At 42.7% G+C, this 24,892-nt stretch overlaps 1 protein-coding gene across 1 annotated transcript; it reads right to left on the bottom strand.

Annotated features, from left to right (window-relative positions):
* Positions 1–1,051: 1,051 nt before the first annotated feature.
* On the bottom strand, positions 1,052–24,373 carry myo1hb (myosin IHb). The gene is made up of 32 exons (XM_018750548.2): positions 24,342–24,373; positions 21,186–21,347; positions 20,931–21,046; positions 19,726–19,924; positions 19,553–19,633; positions 18,599–18,778; positions 17,811–17,909; positions 17,607–17,720; positions 16,631–16,702; positions 15,096–15,215; positions 14,346–14,413; positions 13,862–13,967; positions 13,680–13,760; positions 13,338–13,429; positions 12,240–12,334; positions 10,743–10,789; positions 10,278–10,358; positions 9,356–9,461; positions 8,994–9,111; positions 8,647–8,760; positions 8,426–8,502; positions 8,245–8,313; positions 6,766–6,850; positions 4,780–4,942; positions 4,394–4,477; positions 3,401–3,494; positions 3,043–3,098; positions 2,462–2,597; positions 2,282–2,352; positions 1,954–2,051; positions 1,778–1,877; positions 1,052–1,614 (listed from the first exon to the last, which is right to left on the bottom strand). The coding sequence occupies exons 2-32, from the start codon at positions 21,309–21,311 to the stop codon at positions 1,588–1,590; spliced, it is 3,075 nt and encodes a 1,024-aa protein (XP_018606064.1). The 5' UTR covers positions 21,312–21,347; positions 24,342–24,373; the 3' UTR covers positions 1,052–1,587.
* Between the last annotated feature and the right edge of the window lie 519 nt (positions 24,374–24,892).

Genomic DNA, 24,892 nt, shown 5'->3' with positions numbered 1-24,892 from the left:
CGAAATCTCAAGGAAGGAGTCCGGTGTTTGGTCTTAAATTTTGTAATTGCTTCTGTGGTGATCATCCTAAGTGATCATCCTAAATCGCTTAACAGACGCACAGGTAATTTGAAAGTGTATGCTAAAATAAAAATACTGTATGTTATTGTTCATAAAGCAATTTTTCAGTATCATGTAAAAAAAGTTTTATGAAGTTTAATAACCTTTAACCCAGTTTGAATAAAATTCTCTGCTCTTCCTTTTTTATGACTGTCTTTTGTTGATACAGTGAAATATTAATTATCCAGTCTTCGATTATCTGGCTTTCTGTGTTGTGTATCTAGCCGCCATATCCTTTTTTTTTTTTTTTTTTGGCTTTTTTATATCGTTTTATATAAACATATCGTTTAGTGAGTTTTTTTACCTTTAGTTGTGCGCTGAGTTGTAACAGTTGAAAATGACTGAGACAAACAAGAACATCATGGTTTCCACAGAATAGAAACTTTAAGCCATGAAAAGACTGGAGGTTTTTAATAGCTTTTTATTTCATGAATGAGCCTGTCTTACAATTTATTTCTGAATATAGCTCAAATTGCATTTGGTGCAATATTATCAATTTTTTTTTTGTTTTCCAGTTCACCACTATTCCATTTGCGTCGGATAGTCAAGACACAAGTGTTGCTCGAATTAATGGAAAATGAGATGTCTTAGACTGTGAAAGCAGCCTTTTTATATCTATTTATCTTACTCTATGTTTTAATTTAACCGCAACACTTAAGCGCCTTCTAAGTAGCAGTATAGTTAGCCAACTTATCAAGTAATTTCTGTGTTTTTCTTTAAAGCTTTAAAAGTAAGGCTCAACACATGAAGGTATTTTTTGGTAAATAAAGAAAAATGTATATATAATATATAAAACAAGATTTTACAAGATAAACACAAACCCTTGCAGATTGCACATTTTTGTCTCAGGAATAGGTGTCCAATCTTGGCTTTGATACAAACCAAAAAAAAAGAATAGCATGCTTTCCTACTCCAAATTTCATTTCAGTATTTCTTTTCAGTGCACCGAGAAAATGCTTATAAAAATCGTAACACGTACATGGCTTTGAAATTTCAGTATAAATGATGGAAATGGTAGAAATTATTCCACTATTTAATTCAAAAACCAAAATATTTCATGGAGAAGTTTCAGCCGTCAGTACAAAACCACAAATGAGTTCCACTTTTTTCTTTTACTGGGACAATCATAAGTGAACCGATCCAGTTTGAACATGAAGATTGGATAGCCCTTGTTTTGCATCTGGGGAGGTCAAAGTCACATAAAAAATGTTTGTCCACTCAATGAAGATTTAGCACTGGGGAGGGGAGATGTTTTTTTCAAGTGGTCGGCAGTCAAGCTTGTTAATTCGGCATCCCCGGTTGGGTGAGTAACTGAGCAGGTAGAGGTCACAACCAGATGATGTTGGCAACCAGGCTTCTTTGCAGATTGTTCCCACCTTGGTGCACAAAATCTCTCAACTATTTTTGTCAGTGAAGTATAGATAGGTTCCTGGAGGATGGATGCACTAAGCACAGGTGGGCTGGCTGTGAGTCAGGTAGCAGTTCATGTCATCGCACCTTGGCTCGAGTTGATTCCTGTCATCAGCACAAGGCAAAAAACATACATTATAATTGCTACCTAGTGTGTGGACATGGGAATAGTAAACATATTTGCATTATAATATTGTATGTGACGGGAAGGGCGGTGAACACCCCCAAAAGCATTAATGGTGGCAGAATTGCAATACGGCACACTCACCACCATCAGGTGACCATTCTTGGCCCTATACACCATTGTCTCCTGGCCACTGCGGAAGTCCACAAATCCTTCCTTGCCAGGATGGATGTCAAACCGGATACTAAAGAGGGAGAACAGTCAGACTACAAGACCAGGGCCCAGATAGACCCCTCTCCTCCATGGGACAGATTCCTCACCTGCCCTGTACCACTTTGATGGCACTGGCCTTATTTGCAAGCATGCTCAGCTTGGTCACCAACTCAAAGAGATGGTCACACTGCAAAACCAGGTCCCCCTGTGGGCAAACAGAACAACTCAAAACACATAACTCTACAGTGAGGCTTAGCCTGATTGACTGATGTGGTCTCCGGTCATGTCTACATCATATCAACTGAGTTGTGGCATTTGTAAGCACACCTATGACACAGTACTCAAAGACATTAGGTAGGTTTTCTCTGTTGAGCAGAACAAAAGGCAAGAGAGTTTAACGATTAGAAAATTACGAGCTGTAACAAATCCCCCAACCTTCTGTTTGATGTCATCACAGGACACATGTATGATCAGGAAGTTGTCGCTCAGGTGGCTGACAGACACCCCTGCCAAGAAATAGGTACGAGCCATCAAAATTTTTCATTCTAGCAAATGTTCGTTTCCAGACCAGTAAACAGAAAAGGTGTATTCTGAGCACAAATGTAAAAAGCCAACCTTTGAGAGAGCCGTACTCCACACGCTGCTTGATCTTTGCCTCCTCCACCAGGTAAGCTGCAGCCTGGGTAAGCACCAACTGCCTCTGCCTTGGCCTGAAGCCATTCCGGTCATATTTCACCACAAGGACACTATACTGTGGAAGAGGAGGAGACATTGAGAGATAGAGTAAGAAAGAAAGGAGGGAAAGATGACCTGAAAGGGTTAAAGAAAATAACAAATAGGATGCAGCAAATATTCAGGTCTACATGGTATGGAACAATTGAAAAAGAGTAAGGACAATGCGGGGGGGCACAGCAGATTTGGCCAGGTCCCACTCTCTGGCGAGTCTGAGGTTCAAGTCCTGCTTGGGGTGCCTTGCAGCGGACTGGCGAACCGTCCTCCCCCTCCAGCCTTGTGCCCTGAGTTGTTGGGTTAGGCTCTGGTTTGCCGCAACCCCGATTGGGATAAGTGGTTTCAGTCAGTGTGTGTGTGTGTGTTTAAGGGCAATGGCATAAAAAAAAATACAAAAGGATGGAGGTAGAAGGATTCTATGAATCAGAGTAGGGATAGAAGATTGGAGAATTAATTAGTTTGATTACCTTGATGCCTTCATGACGAATCATCTGAAGAACTTTCATATTGATGTCTTGTTCATCTGTACAGAGGACACATACAGCTAATGTGGTAACTCACCAGCAATGGACAAAAATCATACAGCAACACCAACCACGCGCAAAAGTGTTCATATGATTTTTCAGGGATTCCAGAAAATGTGCCAGTAATTTGCACTTGACTTCAGTTTTGAAATTTCTATTCATTCATTTATTTTTTATTTTAGATGTTTATTGCCATTCATAATTCCAAGAAAGCTCCTAGTGTGACAGGTTTGTAGAGGTGAGTTGCATAAATAACTCGCAAAAGTTGGACCCAACACGGTTTTTCCAAATGGTTCCTTACTGATCCTGGTGGCAACAAAGGGTTTGGACACACTTTGGGGGTAGCTCTCCTTCTTCCCTTTGAACAAAGCACTGGTCAAACTTTTCAGCTGCAACTGTGAAAGATGGTGTGAGTTACATTCAGGAAACAAAATCTCATATGTAGCACCAGTCGAAAGTTTGAGAGCACTACGGCACCTTCGGCAAGAACTAGACGGAAGAGTCAAAGTAAAGCAACCGATAAGTGATCTACATCCCAGGGAAATGCTGCAGAAGAGCCGGGAAGACACGTCGGGTGACTTCACTGCGAAAATGTTTAAGCAAATGCTTTGGGAAAAAAATAGTTTCTAGCAAGTGCACTAAAACGTCTAAATATCTGAATCCCCAATGAAAATGTTCTACAAGGAGAGGTATGGACCACTGATATTAATGCTGCTAAGTTAGGAAAACCAGTTATGGGTTTTAGAACAATGAATTAGTCATTGCTAATATGGGCCATTTCATAGTAGCTCAGGGTGTGTAATCCAACCAGTATCCGTAGTCTATATTAGGTTCTATCAGAATTCTTGACTGGGAATTTTATTCGTTTTTTTGTCTATATGGCATAATTTAAATCAAATAGCACTGAAAACAGAATAATCATTTCTTTTCAATTACATGAACTCAAACTAAGCTTTAAAAAGCATTGTAAGTGCCTCTGTGGAAATAAAATCCGTTCCCTTTATTTGATAGCGTGAAGTGTTATCTAGGTGGTAAATACGAGCGCCTACCGAATGATGTCTTCCACTTGAGTCCTTGGGTTGAAATGGTTGCGCCTATCTCGTTCCCCTTTATTTACAATTTTACAAACTAATGCTTTCAGTTTAACATGATATGAAATGTACTACTGATTCAATGTGAGTCCCAGTCAAGGCTGAAAAATTGAGAGATCACATGGAATAAAAGCCACCATTCCAAGTTCCCCGATTTATACCAAACTTTGAATAAGGATAAGAACACAGCAAAAATACTGTACCTGCGCCTTTCGCTGTGCAGAAAGCCCTCGCACATACTTTCGCACCAAGAGTCGGACGTAGAGCTGATGCAGGATCCGAGAGGCCTGCAAAGAATCAAGTGACCAGAGTCCATCAAGAATCACTTGCTTTGAGCATCTGCATATTGACATTTCCACAAGGGTACACAGTGAATGACCGTCTCACCCATCACATACATAATAATCAGAATCAGAACGAGCTTTATTGCCAAGTATGTTCGCACATACAAGGAATTTGTCTTGGTGACAGGAATAATGAATCGTGCAAATGAAGGTGCACCACTAAAACGACAAACCTGTGAGATTTAATAAGTCGTTAATTATTTTGAACAATAACGAAATTATATTTCAGCGAAAGCAACCTGTACCTCCTGCATAATGGGTGGTGGGGTTAGCCAGGTATTCTTGTCCAAGAGGTTCTTAGGCAGGTTCTCCTTTAGCCGGATAAGGTAGTTCTGCCGGACAAAGGTAAGATACTCTGCATTGTCCACACAGACTGGTTGGTTTCTGTTCATGAACCCTTTGATGAACCTGGCAAAGGAAGTTAAAGCAAAGTCACCACAGCACACCTAAGGAACTTGGGATTCATGTAGAGAAGTAAAGCACTCTACATTTCAGCATTAATAAAGATTGTCAAAATGAAAAACAGACTTGTGGTAAGATGAAATATAAAGAAGTACACACACACACACCATCTGAAACTGCTTGTCCCATACGAGGTCGGGGGGACCCGGAGCCTAACCCGGCAACACGGGGCAAAAGGCTGGAGGGGGAGGGGACACACCCAGGATGGGACATCAGGACTCAAGCCCCAGACCCACCAGAGAGCAGGCCCCGGTCCAAGCCACTGTGCCACCATGCCACCGCACCCACCTTTAAAGAAGTAGCAACAATAAAAATTTGATTCTCCACTTCCTTTCCATGCAGCAGGTGTGTGTGTGTACGGTAATTTAAGACCCTGGTTATGGTCTACAAATGCATCAATAGAACTGCTCGCAGCTATCTACAGGACTTGATCAAACACTACGCCCCAACCAGACCGCTTCACTCTTCCACGTCTGCCCGCTTGGTGGTCCTGTGCACGAAAGGTAAAGCACAAAGGTCCTGGCTTCGCTGTGGTGGAACGACTTCCCCCTCTCACTCAGAACTGCTGAATCCCTATCCACATTTAAAAAGGGTCTTAAAACTCACCTCTTCCAGACTCACTTCACCCATCATCTCCTAAGTTCATCTAAGGTGTAAATGTTCATGCGCCATAATTTTAAGATGATGCCTAGATAAACCTTTACACAGCTACTCCTGTAATGTAAAGTAAATGTTTATATATGTCTCCAAAAAAATTACTAGGAAGGTGACCAGGAACCATCAATATTCTGATAAAGTTTATACAGTTACTCATGTGACGAACATTGGTTCATACGGTAGAAAGAAACAAATTAACTGCACTTAAGAATCACACATCTGCATCTAAGTGTTTCTTTCTGCTAATGTAATGAACACGTTGTATTTTCTATGAGATGTACGTCACTTTGGAGAAAAGCTAAATGAATACATGTAAATGTAAATGTATGTATTGGGAGAACAGTTACATCACTTTCTATAAAAGGTTTTGCAGATGACTTCAGCTGTATGAATTTGTGGACACACACTGGATACATGCTCATTCTACCCATCAAGGCCTTTTGGGAGGTATGGTATATCACTGTACAACAACCTGAGTCACATCATCCCGCTGCTTTGAGAAAAATATTATATACTCTTGCAAACCCAGGGCACAGAACAGGTGTTGTATGAGCGTTGCTGCATCCCGTCGCTGTTGTTCACTTGCCGTACTCCTCCCGCAGGGCTGTTTGCTATTGGCCGGAGAAACTTGGTTTTTCTTTACCATATTTTCCTTCTCTCTCCATAACCACCCATAATGCTTTCTTCTAATTAACAGATTTTTTACTTAACCTTCTACAGAAGACCCTGTCTTTGCATTCAAACCTTCTGAGGAACACTGTTATTCTTCTCCAGAAGATTTTAACAACGTAACAAACACAGCTTTATAATTTCACCCATTTAGCTGGATATTGACATGTGCCATCAAAGAAAGCACAATTTTTTTTATTGCCCAGCTGTACAAATGGGTAAGTAGTTGTAGGTAGATTAAAATTGTAAATCGCTTTGAAGAAAAGCATCAGCTAAATGAATAAATGTACAATGTAAATGTAAAGATATGTACAATACTGTATACCGCAGTCAAAGAGCACAGTACTAACAGCACTACCATTGATACTTGAACTTGCAATGCCATGTTTTCAGAAAAGTTCATTTACATATGCTAAGTAGACATATTGGGGGGTTTTACTAACCGCTTAATGACTTTGACTGCCCAAGTTCTCCTCTCTCGTTCTTTCCTGGCCTGCATGCCTCTCCAGCAGGCCTCGATCTTCGTAGCTGAGGAAGTGGAAGACCAGAGGGGTGGATGGGGGACGTAGGAGGGACATCTTTAAAGCACAAGCAACATTCGACAAGCTCAAAGCCTTACAGGCAAGTGGAAGGATAGCCCATATAGTACATTTAACTCAAAAAACTGAAAGAAAATATTGTATTTTATTTAGAAAAATTAAATAAAAGTGTTTCTTGCAGAGAGTGGGGTGCGGTGGCGTAGTGGGTTTGACCGGGGCCTGCTCTCTGTTGGGTCTGGGGTTCGAGTCCTGCTTGGGGTGCCTTGCAATGGACTGGTGTACCGTCCTGGGTGTGTCCCCTCCCCTTCCTGCCTTGCATCTTGTGTTGCCGAATTAGGCTCCTGCTCACCATGACCTGGCTTGGCTCGAGCAGTTTCAGTAAGTGTATGTGTGCTTCGTGTGGTGATTTCACTGGTAAGCACTTAACATATGGAATAAGAGGTATGGCTATGCAATATAAGCTCAAATGCTGGTTACTCTTATTGGAGCCACCCAAGTTGTAGGGGCTTTGCTTGGGAATCTGCAGGTTCCCGGTTTGAATAAAACTCCTCACTCAGCACTCTTGATCAAGTGATTTCCATGAACTGATACACTGGGAATACCTTGATGTATAAACCAGTAAATAACTAAGTCAAAATGCCTAAACCTTTCGGCGTAATTAACCTTGGGCAACTGGATCAGCTACAAGACATCGTCTAATTACTGTTTTAAAATTCATTCTACTCCAGGCGAAGAGATTTTCTGACACACCATCTCAGATTGCTTTTGCATATTGCACTGCAAGCTGCCCTCAGTGAAAATTTGCCAGTCATCCGATCGTTGTAGACTCTACGGTACAGTGATACGGATAAAGACAACAATGATCTTGCCAGGCCACATACTACAGATCGCTGATATAAGACTTCTGGAAACAAACAATAACGTGAATAACATGTGCCAGCAAGGGGATGACACCTCTTTTCTCTACTCTAACAAGATAGAACATCAAAAACTAATCAGTAACTGTAAGACCAATCCTCATAGACAGGATTATTTACATTTATTAATTTATCTGAATACCTTTCTCCAAAACAACTTGCAATTATTTACCCATTTATATTGCTCAAGGGTACTACAGCTGGAGGTGGGATTCAAACCTGCACCCTTTGGGTCTAAAAGCAGTAGCTCTGAACGTTAGGCTACAAGCCGCCCAATTCAGTGGAACATGCAAAGTAACAAATAATCCTAAAATCCATGACTTTCACTTACTGTACATAATGTTTGATGTCTATATGACAGGAATTCTGGAGTACACTTGAAAAATACAATGTCTGCTCATTATTTTATGGGCACAGAGGAGAAGGAAGACAACGGTCATATTGACAATAAGCTGTCAATACTCACCTGCATCTCTCTGCCTGTGGAAGGCCCCCTTGACTCGGTAGCCCCTATACTTGGCCTGGATCCTGGTGGCTGCAGTAAGAGCAGAAGAACGTTGGGTGGGTAATGGTGAGCAGGAAGGTTGGGTGACGCACTAAGATGCCCACAGGACAGAGATATCAGGAGGTTCAGACCATGCACTCACCAAGTTTATGTTTGCACATCTCAAAAGCATCCTCCGTGGCAAACAGGGTCCTGGGATGACGGATAAAAATCTTGGTTCTGCACAGTATCACAGGATATACAGTAACATTTTAGAAATTATAAAGGTTTTTCTGCCCTACCAACATTGATGTCTAGTAGTGTTAAAGCATGTCTCTCAAGGACACAATAGTCTTAGGGTTCCAGTCACCCATCTTACCACACCTGCCCATCTTGTATTCATCTGGCCGGTAACCCAGGTGTATGACCAGTCTCTGAACACCATCTGCTGGTTTGCCCTTCCAGTGGGGCCAGGTGTCAGGACACAGGGCCTTGTACCTGTGGAAAGAAGAGGTCTTGTCCGGATTCTGTTTTTTTTCCCCATTAGAAAAATTTGTTCACATGTAGATCATTTAATTCCAATGGATGCAAATACATGAAAGTTGAGAAGTGAAATACATTGAAACTGATGGATTCCAGATCTAGAGGATTCAAAGCTGAATATCTCAGGTACACAATTTTACCCATTTTTCATCACCCAACATGACCTATGAGCCCACTAGTGCGCATACCTCTGCAAGAAGACTTCAAAGCGGCGCCGGTAGGCAAAACCAGCCCGTCGAACCCTGAGGTGTTCCATCAGCCCTAAGTATTTCACCTGGTGTCTCACAAGCACATCATCAAAGCACCCTGCAAAGAGACACTGCTCACTGTATGACAACACAAGCAACAAACAGGCTGTTTTGCTTCATGGGACAATGCGTAAAAACATTTGATTGTCAGGTGGTACTCAACAGTGTTTGGTGCCCAACGTTGGGACATCAACAAACCGTGCCAGCAATGCAGTGGCACCTTCCCAATAGTTTTTCAGCTTCATTATGTGGAGCTTTTGACTCCATTATTAAATGTGCGAGACCCAGAGCCCATGTCTTACCTGATTGCTTGCTGTTGTTGGGCTTCAGACAACGCACATACCAGGGTTCCTTGGACATGAGGATTTCGGTCAACCCTGCCAGGCTGCTCTTAAACTGGGTGGCCACCTGTAAGAAGCCAAGGCCTGGGCTTTGTAGCATATAGCCAAAGACAGCACCACAGGGTAACAAAGCACTAGGGTTCAGGGCTTGTGATTTGAACCTAATCAAAGGTTTAAATCGTTAGGTCTGAGAAGATATTCATTGTATGAGATCTTTTTGACGTCACAAAACATTCTTGTGTTTCCATTCCGCTGTTCCATTTCTAAACTTCCTCTGGCTACCTGTATCAAGTTCAAGTCTTTGGTTACACATTACAAGATGGTCAAGGTACCATGCTGTCCATGAGATCTGATCCAACATCCATCCCTGACCTACATCAGAATTGCTGCACTCGCATACCTCAAGTTGTTGGTGAGTTCTAAACTAGACCAGAATTGGACTTAAAGTACCATACATTAACTTTATTATTTTGAAGTGCAAATATGTGGGCCATTATTGTAATTATTTTTTCTAAATATGACAATATATGCAGGTGTGATTGCCAAATTGCTTGCAATGTATTTTTACTATCTTTTTTGATGTTTTGATCCTTTTCACAAACCATTTTCTGGGCCTGAGAAATTGTTTCCTCATAAGAAATTATGGAAATTTGATCCGTGTACAACTGTCCGCCACTGAACAAAGTGATTTAAATAAAGGAACTAGTCCAGTTAAGCAATATGATTATAAATGCCCCGTGTGAGGAGGAAAGCATCCTTCCATGCTTCCATGAAACTCCCTCTGTCCATAATACATTGTCACCTACAAATGACACCTGATGAGGCTTCAAAAAAAAAGGAGAGATAATCCCTGTACATAGGAAGTTTTAATTAGCCTCTTTACCGTTTCGGGCCTTTTCTTGCTGTCCGGCTCAATGGATGGGAAGCAGTGCTTAACAATGCTGTTCTTGGACTGCCTCATTACCTGAGCAGAGGACACAGAGCCATTCCCAGTTGACATTGTCACCATGGTCATCATCACATCAGCACCGTACACCTATTATTTGAATTTTATTCATATTCAATATTTATTCATACATACAGAATATATAACTATAGAAAAACTGAGCGATAGAGGAATAGTGCCTGTGACAGTTGTAATACAGCAGCAGTACTTTCAATAAAATGGACTTTACTGCAAGATTCTCAGTGACACCGCCAAACATTACCCCACTGAGACCATTAATAATCATGTCCTCAATTATTCACAGTCAGAGTTCTGGACTATAAATAATTCAGCATCCTGGACCTGTGAGGGACTGTGCTTATGGGTAAGGTCCAGTCACCACATAGGAATTCAGCCACTCACATCTTTGATGTTCTTGTACAGGAGGTCGTTGTTTTTGTCAAGGAAACCTGTATATGAAAACAGGACCAGAATAACACATTATAAATATTCTGTAAAAAAATGTGTTCTTTTCTACCATTGCTTCTGAGGCATTGCTAAAAAATCTCCGAATACTACCTAAAGAACAAGTTCAAAAAAACAACACTGCTATTGTTTCACTTGGTGTCTAAGTGAATACATTGCATAACCTCCAGAAAGATCTACAGTGGACTTTCCTGAGAAACAAGATGTTCATTTGTCTTTTTTAAACCAGTCCTACCAAGTTCTTGCCTTATAGCAGCTAAAACCTGATGCAAAACCAAAGTCCAACACATAAGAACTGCTCTGAACACCTTTAAATCCAGGCTTATGACCCACATGATCAAAATGTCTTTTACATAGTGCAAACTTTGGGTGGCCTTTTTTTCTTTTGCCTTTCTTTTATGATTTATCTTCCTTCCATGTTCTGTTTTCATGTTGTTGTTTTATTGTCCTCCGTTTGGAGGTTACAGTGGCATAGTAGTCACTGTGAAGTCATCAAATCACCTGAAACATGTCTCTGGACTGAGGAAGGAAACAAGGGCACCTTTAGCATATCCATGCGAACATGGAAAGAACATGCAATCTCAGCAAAGAACAAGATGAATTTGAATCCCCAGCCTAGTACTTGTGAGAATAAATAAAAGGTTTACGATACAAATGACACTGAACCATAATTTATTTGCGCTGTAAAAATGCCAGGTATAGCTATAATAACGCGGTTAGTGGTAGTGATTAGCACTACCACCTTGCATTTGGCTTACAGCTTGTTAAAGGCCAGACCTCAGCTCCTGCTGTAATATCTGAAAATTCCTTCAAATTACTTAACCCTAAATTGGTCCAGAAATGGTGTATAAATGGGAAAATAATTGTAGCTTAGTATATGAACACCATAAGTCACCTTGGACAAGGGCATCTGCTAAAAAATGGTTAATAAGGTTAATAATTAACTTTAAGATACATTAAAATTAAAACTTTAAACGAGTGAAAATAAAATTATGACTGAAAATAAAATGAAATTACTGACAATAAAAAATAAAAACAGATTTTCGCCACAAATTCCTGTTTAGTGGCAACTTTGTTTCATCCCACAAATTTGTAAAATTCATAAGCTTTCTACTGATCACTCAGCAATCCCAGGTACCAACAGCAAACACTGAGGTAGTGAGTTAAATGAAGGCAGCCACATAGTCTCTCAAAATGCATTTACTGCCTTCTATTGGTTACATCAATTCCTCCAGCAAAGAGAAATTTAAGAAAATAGACTCCTGAAGGAAATTCAATAAAACGTAAGTGGAAAACAAAGAAGAAAACCAGAAAGTATTTGCGTCTTAGAAAATGGGCATCTCGTTTGTAGCAAGTTAGAGCAGGGCAGTGTACTTATATTACAAAAGCTAAAAGATTTAGGTTCATTTCCTGACCAGGAAGAATGTTCCTTACCAACAACGCAGTACGTCACCTCCCCAGCATAGTGCAGGAGTCGGAAATCGCCCCTCTCTAAGGTCTTCCGTGTCTTTTGGTCAGCCAGCTTGTGTCTACACCACACACAAATACATAGTAAAGATAAATATACTGAGAAAGAGAAGAACATACACAATTTTTTCCTTATTACATCAGAGATAGTATAACTACATTTACATTTATTTATTTAGCAGATGCTTTTCTTCAAAGTGACTTCCAATGAACTATGTAGTGTTATCAGCCCACACACCTTATTCACCGCGGTGACTTACACTGCTAGATACACTATTTACACTGGGTCACTCATCCATACATCAGTGGAACACACACACTCTCTCTGTCACTCACACACTGTAGGGGAACCTGAAAAGCATGTGTTTGGAGTGTGGGAGGAAACCAGAGCACTCCAAGGAAACCCACACAGACATGGGGAGAACATGCAAACTCCACACAGACTGAGTGGAGATTGAACCAATATACTCTTGCACCACCCAGCGTTACTCGCTGTGCCACCGTGCTGCCCTAACAACTAGGTATTGAGTATTAAGGTTTGCAGAGTATGTGCTTGTGGGTGATAACCTGCACACCTCATCCTTAGTGTATATAATTTTGACTGTGTTGGTGAGTATCAGGTGCCCAGGTAATAATTATGGCATGGTGGCACAACAAGTAGCACTGCTGTCTCACAGCACCTGGGTGGTGCGAGAGGACATAGGTTCAATCCCTGCTCAGTCTGTTGGAGTTTGCATGTTCTCCCCATGTCTGCATGGGTTTTCTCTGGGTGCTCTGGTTTCCTCCCACAGTCCAAAAACATGCTGTTCAGGTTCCCCTACAGTGTGTGAGTGACAGAGAGAGTGTGTTCCACTGATGTATGGATGAATGACATAGTGTATCTAGCAGTGTAAGTCACCTTGGTGAATAAGCTGTGTGGGCTGATAACACTACATAGAGTTCATTGGAAGTTGCTTTGGGAAAAAAGCATCTGCTAAATAAACAAATGTAATTAATTGCTGGGAATCTGGGAATGTGGCTGTGCTTCGGTTTGAAGTGTTCGTTGTATCCAACAAGGGAACGTACGTAACAAAATGTGGGTGGCCACCTAACTTCTCCTCGAGCTTTTCTAGGAAGGTGAGATCAGAGGCTTCCCCAGGTCGGAGGCACTCCTCATCCTAAGAGAAAGAGATGGACAGGACAGAGATACAGGACCTGACCTTGTTAATGACCCTGATGATTACGTGCCATCTTGAAATTATATTGGCGTGGTTTAAGATGCCATGTAGACATAGGGTCATTACATCAATAGTACTGGTATCTGACAAACAGGAGAACCAAAAAATACAACAGACAGGTCTGTTGCTACCTTTATTTCAGAAGGATATAGTAAAAACATATGAAATGATTAAAGCAGTGTGTCCTCACCAGCACAGAGATGATGCCTCTGTGTTTCTCCTCCACCAGGTCGCAGATGATCTTGTTGTTGAAGAACGGCACTGCCTCCCACTGCAACCACGGAAAATTTGGAGAATGAAAGCATCAAAATGAAAACAGTGATGAGAAAAAAAAAAAAAGCCTGCGTCACGCTGCCTGAAACAAGGCTTTACCTCAATCCCCTCTGCCTCGTACTCCTCCTGTTCCGACTTCAGGGTCAGCTGGATGAATAACTGCTGGAGCTTCTCGTTGCAGTAATTGATGCAGAACTGTTCGAAACTGGAACACATGTAAAAATAGCCAGTTGTCATCTCTGTGGGGTCAGAGGTGGCTATCATCCCAGTGAAAGTCTAAAGTAGCTCTATTGAGGAAATAATTTCACAGGAAGATGGCCATAAAAAAGGGGGGATCTAGAACTTTCTACAGGTTTTAGAAACATGTCCCAGTCCATCACCAGTACTCTTAATGGAAAACAGGAGTGTCCACCTAACAGCTTCCTCTTTTCCATTTATGAACAAAATAGAAGGATTGTGAACTGAAGTTCACAAAATATTTATCATCTATAACTAGGAATTCTCTCCCATGCGGAGCTTTGTGTAAAGGAGAGAGTGGATCAAAGCTAGGCGCTGGATGTCCACCTGAAAGAGAAGTTTTCACCTGTTTACATGGAAGACCTCAAAGCCATAGATGTCCAGAAGCCCGATGACAGTCTTTCTGGTGGAGTCCTGCAGAACAAGAAAGATGAAGATCCAGAGCTTTGAAATGTCCATATTTAGGACAGTAATTACAATAATGGCCCATCTATTAAAGTTAATGTATGGTACTTTAAGTCCAAGTCTGGTTTAGTTTAGAACCAACAACTTGAGGTATGCGAGTGCAATAATTCTGATGCAGATCAGGGATGGATGTTGGATCAGATCTTATGGACAGCATGGTACCTTGACCATCTTGTAACGTGTAACCAAAGACTTGAACTTGATACAGGCAGCCAGAGGAAGTTTGGAACGGGAACAGAAGAAGGGATACACAAAGATTCGTCCAGAGCTGGGACCACCTCTCGTGTGCTGTAATTTTTTACAGTTTTTACAACACACTCACCTGTGAAAGCTCTCATACGATATTTTGCGGACGAAATTCCGTTCTTGCTAGATGGGACCCGATTTGAACCCGATTAACGATAATCATAGTTAAATAATCTGTTTCGGATGAGATTTCACAATAAGACATTTTACAGTTACCATTTATGCCTCTAAAGTAGAGTAAAATTCTTTTTTATGCTGTTTTATTTATTATGAGTCAAAACTTTTACAACACTTCTTTTCTTTAGAGGGTAAAAACTGCCTTCTGAAGTTTAAAGGAGAGCGGGAGGGGTACTTCACTAAATGCGTAGTCACTTGAGAGTCTCACCTTGTTGGCCAAAGATTCGTTGGTCTTGTTGACTAACCATGCGAATGTGCGACCATAAATGGCCTTTGCCAGCGCATCCCTGGCATAGATGGCATGCTCTGCTGTGAGGGGGCTCAGCACCTGGACATACCCAAGAGAAAGACTAGCTGCTCACAGTGATTCAATGGTTGGAAAATGGAAAATGGTTGCATGTTCATCAATGGCTCTTTCAGCCCAGATGCACAGATAGTAGACAGACAAATAGTGGCTTAGTCCTCATCATAATGTACATAAATAGTCTGCATTTAGGACGTGACTAACTGCAGGCTTTAAATAATAACATCTTAATTTAGCAAAAAAACGAGGTTGGCACCAAGGATCACAACGGTAACCGTCACACAACGATGTTGTGTCTTATTCTTCGGTTTGACTTAGTTGTAACCGGTGACTCTGAATGACTCTGTGAGTGGCAAGGTGACACAGTGAGTGTCGCTGCTGTCTCACAGCACCTGGGTGGTGCAAGAGGACATGGGTTCGATCCCCGCTCAGTCTGTGTGGAGTTGATATGTTCTCCCCGTGTCTGTGTGGGTTTCCTCTGGGTGCTCTGGTTTCCTCCCACACTCCAAAGACATGCTGTTGAGGTTCACTCATAGTGTGTGAATGACACAGAGAGAGGGAGAGAGAGTTCCACTGATGTATGGATGAGTGACCCAGTCTAAGTAGTGTATCTAGCAGTGTAAGTCACTGTGGTGAATAAGGTGTGTGGGCTTAACACTACATAGAGTTCATTGGAAGTAGCTTTGGAAAAAAGTGTCTGCTAAATAAATAAATGTAATGTAAATTGCTGTGTGTTTGGGAGAGAGTGTATTTCACTGGTATGTGGATGAGTGACTTATTGTAGGTAGTGTGCTGTTCTGTATCTAGCACTGTGAGTCACATCAGGTGAAAACGGTGTGGGATAAATATTACACAAGAACTAAGTCATCAGGCATCTGCTAAATGAATTAATATGTAGAGTTTTGGTATTTTGTTCTGATAGATATTAGGTGTTTATTCGATTTTTTTAAATCCAAAAATTTAGTCAATCCAAATATTAAGACACCAGTAAGGCACCCTGTTCAGCTCCACACCTGGTTACTTCCCAGAGCAGACCCACCCTGTCTGCCTGGTACTTTCATTACCAAACATTTATTTAGCTCAAATTTTACACTATTACAGCTCTTTTCTTTTTTCCCAAAGCAAAAAAAAGAAAAATAATAATAATTAACCTGTTTATAAGCATAAAGGCAGTTTATTTAATGAAACGTGAACCATCAAATTTCCACTGATGAGTTTTTTAGTCCCTTTTACACTTGGCTCTCAGTTTTATCACCGCTCTTTAAATTGGCTACATGCCTGCCTGACAGAAGCGCTGGTGACACATGTTCTATACGGGCTGTTTTAAGATGTGATTAATCAGCAGTTGCCTTGTTTGAGACGTTTCCTCTCGCACCGTGTGACCATCTGCCCCAAACTGCGAGGGGTCTGCAGAGACCGGAAGAGGTGCGATGCCTTACCTCCTCTGCTCTGGCCTCGATCTTCCTGTGAGTGAGACCCTCCCGCAGCACTTGAACGTGGACACCCAGCAGCTGGACGGGGGAGACGAGAACCGAAGAGGTGAGAGCTCTCGGCCAGCGAAAGGAGCGTGCCCTTAGATGAAGGCATGGAGGTTGTGCTTGTGAAGCTCCGTTTCATTTCCATCAACGCAGGGGAGAGAGCAATGGCTCCGAGAGTGTGTCCCACACACACACGCACTGCCGTGTCCCATAGCTTATTCTTCCTTAATGTTGCACGATGAGATCATTTTGTTGCTTAATTGGCACTTCTATGCAACGTAGATGAACCCAGTTAACCAGTATTACATTTTAGGTAAGCACGTTACTCACTGGCAGTACAGCAATAGAACTGCTGTAAGACCAAATGCATCAATACACACAGATTCCTTCTGCGACATCAAGTTCAGAGGTGTATACATAACAGTTGATAATGTAGTGGTTAGAGCTGCTGCCTTTGGACCCAAAGGTCACAGGTTTCAGTCTCACGTTCCAGCCATAGTATACTTGAGCAGGGTACAAGGTACCGGTACCGGATGGCAGGGTGCCACAGTGAGTGGTTGGTGCGAGAGGACGTGGGTTCAAACCCCGCTCGGTCTGTGTGGAGTTTGCATGTTCTCCCCATGTGTGTGTGGGTTTCCTTGAAGTGCTCTGGTTTCCTCCCACAGTCCAAAGATATGCTGTTCAGGTTCCCCCCACAGTGTGTGAGTGACAGAGAGTGTGTGTTCCAATGATGTATGGATGAGTGACCCAGTGTAAGTAGTGTATCTAGCAGTGTAAGTCACCGCGGTGAATAAAGTGTGTGGGTTAGTAACACTCCATAGGGTTCATTGGGAGTCGCTTTGGAGAAAGTCCAGTAAAATGGGCTAGCCGTATAAATGACTAAATTGTATGTTGATCTGAAGAAAAAAATAAGCTAAATGAATGATAGTAAATTTACCTTCGAAAGCCAGTGCATTTCCGTGCTGCTGTTCAAAGTGGCGTATCCCCGGGCGTCAGCCTCAAACCGAATGTTTCCGAGGTGCAGAACGCTGGCGATGACCCCAAACAAGTGCTGTCCAAGGAAAAATGTCTTCATGTCCCAATTTCACACATGCACAATACATGAGTCCACTCGTGCGAATGTGCGGATATCCGTCTGCACCTCCGTGTCCGCCTCACTGATCTCGATGACCGAGAGGGCCTTCCGCACGGTCCTCCAGTCGGTCTTGTCACTGATGCTGCTCACTTTGGCACATTGCCCCTGTTGAACACGGAAAGGAAAGGACACAGTTATTTGTTCAGGGCAGAAAAACAATTTGATGACAGAGCCCATATTGAGCTATAGTTTCCATTATTAACAATGCAGCTGGATCTTTAATATTAAAGGAGATCAGGCGAGGGGGTGCAGTGGCACAGTGGGTTGGACCGGGTCCTGCTCTCGAGGGGGTCTGGGGTTCGAGTCCCGCTTGGGGTGCCTTGCGACAGACTGGAGTCCCGTCCTGGGTGTGTCCCCTCCCGCACCGGCCTTACACCCTGTGTTGCCGGGTTAGGCTCCGGTTCCCCCCCATGGGACAAGCGGTTCAGAAAGTGTGTGTGGGATCAGGCGCTAATGAATTATTCCACCGAACATCATTTTGATTCATGTATCGCTTTTAAAGGAACTTTTTATTTTCAGTCAGTGTCGGTAAACATTATTTTTTTTAATTCATCCCTTAGCTGACATCTTTGTCCATGCTGTTTAAAAAAAAATTGACCTATATCTGCAGCTGGGCTTTTTACTGGACCAGTTCAGGGTAAAAAGTCTTGTGTAAGGAAGTGGTGGGTCTTGAACCGGAAACCTTCAGGTTACGCTATTTGCTGTTTTCTGCTAAATGTTCCGAAAACGAAGACTGAAAAAAGTCGGTCTGCGGTAGCTGCAGAGGTCGAGGTGATCGCGGTCAGTGAGCTCACCTGGACGAGGTACCTGTACAGCTGGCAGTTCCGCTCCAGGCCCAGCCACCGCAGCAGCCCATCCTCTGCACCCTCCACCAGCTGGTAGAAGATGTGGAAGTTCCTCTCGCCGTGGTTCTGGTGGACCACTCTGGACTTCTCCAGCAGGTAGCTCAGGATGTGACCTCCCACAGCTTCCCCCTTAAAAAGAATTGGTGGCCCAGTGGTACAGAACAACTAAACATCACACAGCTTTCTCTCCATATTTAATCCCAGGCCAAAAAAGGCACCATCCTGAATGCTCACAATGTTCACACACGTTCATGCAACCATGTCAGTGGAGTTCAAATTCTGGCTGCCCCTGCCTGATGGGATGTGCAGTCCAGCATCCTTAAAGCAACTTAAGACGATCGGGATCAAGATCCACCGAAGGTACAGCAAGTCACTGCAGCCGAGTCATTTTTCAGCAGCAGGAGTTTGAACTCATCTCCCATTTAGCAGAGAAATATTTTGCAAAAATTCACTCTAGTGGACTGAGAAAAATGAAACCTTTATATTTCACATAGCAGAGAGCCCCTCCACCCCTCAGTAGCTCACTTTATTTGTGCTGTTATAATGCACAAATAGAATGAACACATAGTTTCTAACAGGGTTTACAATTTTATAATACTGTAGTACAATTCTGAAAGATTTTTTTCTTGCTGGGGTAAGATTTTTGGTAATGTTCTGGGGGTGGGAAACACATAATTTTCCACATCATAATGGGAATGCCTTCTTCATTCACTGGAAAATCGCCGAAAGGGCAAATCTGAAGAAATTTAAATTTCTAACATTCATTCTCACAAACTGTGTCTGATAACTGGAAAGAAACAAAAGTTTTGGAAGGGTCAGATGTTTTTCATACTTGCGGTCACAGACAGACTTTGACAGAACATGCATTGAGTATTGTTAGCTTTTGGACCGATTTTTCCATACCTGGAAGTCAAACTGGATGTCCATATACTTGCCAAAGCGGCTGGAGTTATCGTTCTTCAACGTTTTGGCATTTCCAAACGCCTGTCCAGAATAAATGGAAAGCTTTACTAAGGCATTAGCTTATTAAGGGGGTGGGTTGGGGTGGGGGGTTTGTTTGCTGTATGACCTCTGACCTCCAGCACAGGGTTTGACAGAAGAAGCCGATCCCTCACGTTGTCCAGGAGGCTGGTCCTGGGGCAACTGACGGCATAGAACTGAAGGATCTTCTTGGAGGACTCAGTCTTGCCAGCCCCACTCTCACCAGAGATAAGTATGACGTGGTTGTTGTTCTCCATCAACATGGTGCGATAGGCATTGTCGGACAGGGCGTAGCTGGATGAGCGGCACAGTCAACAATTAATCATTTGTTCTTCTTCATTCGTCTGAAAACCAAGATATCTGTCCACATAACTTATTCACGCTCATTATCTGTTGTCTTATTCCAAGCAAAAGTTTATGAACCCTTCGGAACTACCTGGATTTCTGCATGAATGACTCATGAAATGCGATTTGACCTTCAAGTCATCATAATAAATAAAGACATCTTATTTGCGTCTTATTTGATGAACAACACACAAAACATTTTACACGTCCATATCTTCATAGAACAAACAGTTTAAACAATCATGGTAATTTTTGGAAAAAGTCTGCGAACCCTTACATTTAGTGGAATCCCCTTCATTGGCAATAACCTCAGTCAAAAGCTTTCTGGAGTTGTTGATCAGACGTGTACGGTGACTAGAAGGTATTTTGGCCTATTCCTCTGTACAAAACAATTTCTGATCATGTACATTTTTGCTATTTCTTGCTTGAACAGCCTGCTTTGGATCACATCACGGCATTTCAATGCGACTGATGTCAGGATTCTGACTCGGCTATTCTAAAATCCGGATTTTCCTCCGTTTTAGCCATTCGGTCGTTGATTTACTCCTGTGTTTTGGATCATAGTCACGTTGTATTAGTCAACTTCTTTTGAGTCTTACATTATAAACTCACAGATATTCTCCAGTCATATCTTTCCTAGGGATACCTGATAGTGTAGTGGTTAGCGCTACTACCTTTGGATCCAAAGGTTGCAGGTTGGTCCCTGTCTCTGGCTGTAGTACCCTTGAGCAAGGTACTTACCCTAAATTACTCCAGTAAAATTACCCAGCTGTATAAATGGGTAAATACTGTAATTGTAACCTTAACATTGTGAGTCACTTTGGAGAAAAGCATCATATATGTATGTACCCTTTAATATTTTGTCTGTTGGGAAGAAGATGCAAGCATACACGGAGGTATCATTCATACACAAACTCACCTGCACAGGTACACTGGGATATTGTAGTATACTCACATGTGGGGTGGAAGCTCAAAAAAGTTGACACCCATATAAATGTCCATCTGCTTCTTCGTGTAGATGCCCAGCTCTTTGTATGGATTGACAGACACAAGTAGAGTGCCAATATAGGTCTGTGCGGGTTAGAGTTGAGAGGAAAGGGATCATTACTTCTCATTCCCAAAATCCCTTACGAGTATAACAATGAGTACGGTGTTCTACCATAGTGGTTCGAGCACTGGATGCCCTTGTATTAAGCTAGTCGTAACTCACATAAATAAGATTTTCATGGAATCGTTTCCTCAAGTTGTCCAGGAAGGCGCTCTCACTGGTATAGGAATCCAGCAGCACAAAATCTTGGATGCCCACACGATCCCGAGCTGTCAACGCTCCCTCCATGTCCACAAGGATCCGGTTGCAGCGAGCTTCCAAACTCTGTCAACCAATCACAAGACAAGCTCACTGGTCGAGTCCAACGGACCCCCCTGCAGACTTAATCCCTCCAGGATGTCCGATCATTTGTGGCCAACAAGTTCAAGTTGATTCAGATGCTTGCCGTGATAGACTCCAAAGTGGGCGGAACAGTTTTTGTACCTCTGAGCAAGACCTTAATCCAGACTGCTTTGGATCTGATCGAACGTACAGGACAGAAATGCGGGAACACAAAGTTATGCAGACCGCTTTAATCAGGTCCATATATAAATCAAGCAGCGTACTAATGTTTCTTGATGGATATTTCCCCACATGTGGGAACACGCCGTATTTCCCGGGCATCCTGTTTCCGTCTCAGTTATCAGCTGTCATCCAGGTCACGTCTCAAAACATGACAATTTGTCACCATCACTGCAATACCAGGAAAAAAGAGCCCATAAAAACAGACATTCTGCCACTGCTGCCCTTGCTTTCACGGGATCTTCATCTGCTGTTGCTCCATGTTTTCGGAGTGTTTGTGGGATGTGGGATGTGCGTTGGGTAAAGATTAATTGTGTTAAAATGGTTTTATGTTCAGGGGGGTGCAGTGGCGCAGTGGCGCAGTGGGTTGGGCCACAGTCCTGCTCCCTGGTGGGTCTGAGGTTCAAGTCCTGCTTGGGGTGCCTTGCAATGGACTGGCGTCCCGTCCTGGGTGTGTCCTCTCCGGCCTTACGCCCTGTGTTACCAGGTTGGCTCCGGTTCCCCGCAACCCCGTATGGGACAAGCAGTTCAGAAAATGTATGTGTGTGTTTCATTGATTGGGTTGTAATGCAATGTAGATGTGGTATATGAAATAAAGTTTTCTTGTTGGATGTTTAGAGACTAAGTTCAATTGTTTACATTTACATTTACATGAGGAGGTGTGGTGGCAGTGCAGTGGGTTGGACAGGGTCCTGCTCTCCAGTGGGTCAGGGGTTCGAGTCCTGCTTGAGGTGCCTTGCGATGGACTGGCGTCCCATCCTGGGTGTGTCCCCTCCCCCTGCAGCCTTTCGCCCTGTATTGCCAGGTTAGGCTCCTGCTCCCCGTACGAGCTAAGTGGTTTCAGATGGTGTGTGCGTGTATTCATTTAGCAGACTCTTCTCTCCAAAGCGACGTACATCTCATAGAAAATACAATGTGTTCATTACATCAGCAGGAAGAGACACTTAGATGCAGACGTGTGATTCTTAAGTGCAGTTACTTTCTTTCCACCATATGAAACAATGTTCATCACACGTGTTGTAAATGATGAATGGAAGGTTATGAAGTTGAACTGTGTAAGAGATCTTTCAACTTAATGATTTAGTCCTTTTTGAATTTATGACAGGTTATATTATTGAACTGATGATGAGATCTTTTTGTCATATCTTGGTTATTTTACGGGGGTGCGGTGGCGCAGTGGGTTGGACTGCAGTCCTGCTCTCCGGTGGGTCTGGGGTTCAAGTCCCGCTTGGGGTGCCTTGCGGCGGACTGGCGTCCCGTCCTGGGTGTGTCCCCTTCCCCCTCCAGCCTTACGCCCTGTGTTGCCGGGTAGGCTCCGGTTCCCCGTGACCCCGTATGGGACAAGCGGTTCTGAAAATGTGTGTGTGTGTGTGTGTGTGTGTGTGTGTGTGTGTGTGTGTGTGTGTGTGTGTGTGTGTGTGTGTGGTTATTTTACCATGTGTATTTTATTGTGGAGATGTATATTTGAAGAGTTTTTAATCACTATTCAATAGTTTTCTTTTAATTATAATATTAATATTTAAATTTAGTGGGGGGTGCGGTGGCGTAGTGGGTTGGACCGCAGTCCTGCTCTCCGGTGGGTCTGGGGTTCAAGTCCTGCTTGGGGTGCCTTGTGACGGACTGGCGTCCCGTCCTGGGTGTGTCCCCTTCCCCCTCCGGCCTTACGCCCTGTGTTGCCGGGTAGGCTCCGGTTCCCCGTATGGGGGCAAGCGGTTCAGACATTGTAAATTAATATTTAAATTGTTTCTTTTAAAAATCTGCTATTTCTCACAGAGGTAGAGAGAGGGAGCAGAGAGAGAGCAGAAGGGGCAACCTTGGGCAGACTGTCACATTGTGGATGGATGTGAACACAGAGCAGAATAATCTAATCTGCTTCCAAGTTCCGTGCGGTTCTGGGAAAATCAATCAGTTGTCAGGGGGTAAAAAAGGAGGACATTCATCGTTTTTGCTTTATCGGTGTGTCCAGGAGCAGCCCGTCCAGTAAGTCTTGTCTGTCTGAGAAATCTAAAAATAGTCCACCTAGATAACATAACACAGAAATAACCGCTGTAGAAAAAAGCAGAAAATCCCATAGGCAGAAGTCAGTCTGACGAGATAATTTTGGCTTTCCTTCCTGACCTGCGGGAGATGTTACGTTCAGCCTACGATATTATACGTTTGCAAGAATCAAAAATAAGCTACAGTTGAGCCCTACTGCAAAATATGAATTTAGACGAGAACAGTCTTTGGAGGAGAAAGTAGACAAGTCATGCAAGTAAACAAAAATAAAATAAATAAAAAGGAAAAGAATAATTAAAATAATAATTATTTAATGACATTTGAAGTTAAGGATCAAGACTCTGAGCATCAGTTTTCCTTCTGAAAAGCAAACACTGGCAAATAACAAAAAGCAGCAGTGAAAAAAGGTAAAAAAGAGGAAATTTGGCTCAAAAATAAAATCCTACACCACTGCAACTGTGGACGGGTACCTTCTGTGTTCTGTAACACAATCGTGCAGTTGTCTGCGCATTAAATACCAACCAACACATTTTCACCGGTCTGCTGATCTGGTGAATGAGGCTTTGCCAAGCATATGCATCACCTGCCCCCATATCACCAAACCGCTCCTGAAACTTCCAGGTACAACGGCTCAGATTACATCGCGCACACTGTTTACGCCCCTGACGCACATCAATCCAGTCCTCGTATGGTGTTGCACAGCCAGCGCTTTCCATCCCAATGCATGTAGGACACTGTACCAACAAGTACGGTGCTTACCTGAAATGCTGTCACCTGTGTTCTGTCCAGCAGCTCCTCTGCCTGCTTTTAGAGGAATGTCCACCGTCTCAGAACACCCTCATACGTACCATGGGCGGAAATACTGACACATTTGCCCGAACTATTCCCACCAAAAGGAAACCCTAAATAACTCCAAGAGGGCTGAGAACCGGGGAGGGGGGGGGGGCTTATGGGTTTATGCCCAACAATACTGGACCAGTGATAAATTTCCATCACAGCAACAAAGGAACAGTTATGTTCTTGCATTCTCTTATACTTAATACTTACATTAGCAGATATTAGTTAAAACACATTAACTGCTGCGTTTGGTCCTTTTGTTTGGTCTTAATTCCGTATCTAAACCAATGAAAGTATCTGACTCATTTATGCATACAAATTTTCACCGTAACCCTCTTATTGATGCTCAAAGGTATGACAGCGATTCCTTCTGCAGAATCTGAAATACCGTTTCCTGCAAGGAAGCCCCCAGAATGGGGAAAAAAACTGCGTGAGTGGAATGAACTGATTTAAAAAAAATTAAAAATTACAAA

The sequence above is a fragment of the Scleropages formosus genome, chromosome 6, assembly GCF_900964775.1.
Source record: "Scleropages formosus chromosome 6, fSclFor1.1, whole genome shotgun sequence".
Classification (NCBI taxonomy): Eukaryota; Metazoa; Chordata; class Actinopteri; order Osteoglossiformes; family Osteoglossidae; genus Scleropages; species Scleropages formosus.
Note: the sequence above shows the minus strand (reverse complement) of the source record. Positions and strands in the feature narration are given on the sequence as shown.

Coding starts and splice junctions, on each gene's coding strand:
- myo1hb (XM_018750548.2), bottom strand. CDS start 21,311: ATGGAGGGAGCGTTGACAGCTCGGGATCGTGTGGGCATCCAAGATTTT. Junction 17,910..18,598: donor TGTACAGGTACCTCGTCCAG/GTGAGCTCACTG, acceptor CGTGTTCAACAG/GGGCAATGTGCCAAAGTGAG. Junction 15,216..16,630: donor TCGAGGCCAGAGCAGAGGAG/GTAAGGCATCGC, acceptor GGGTATGTCCAG/GTGCTGAGCCCCCTCACAGC.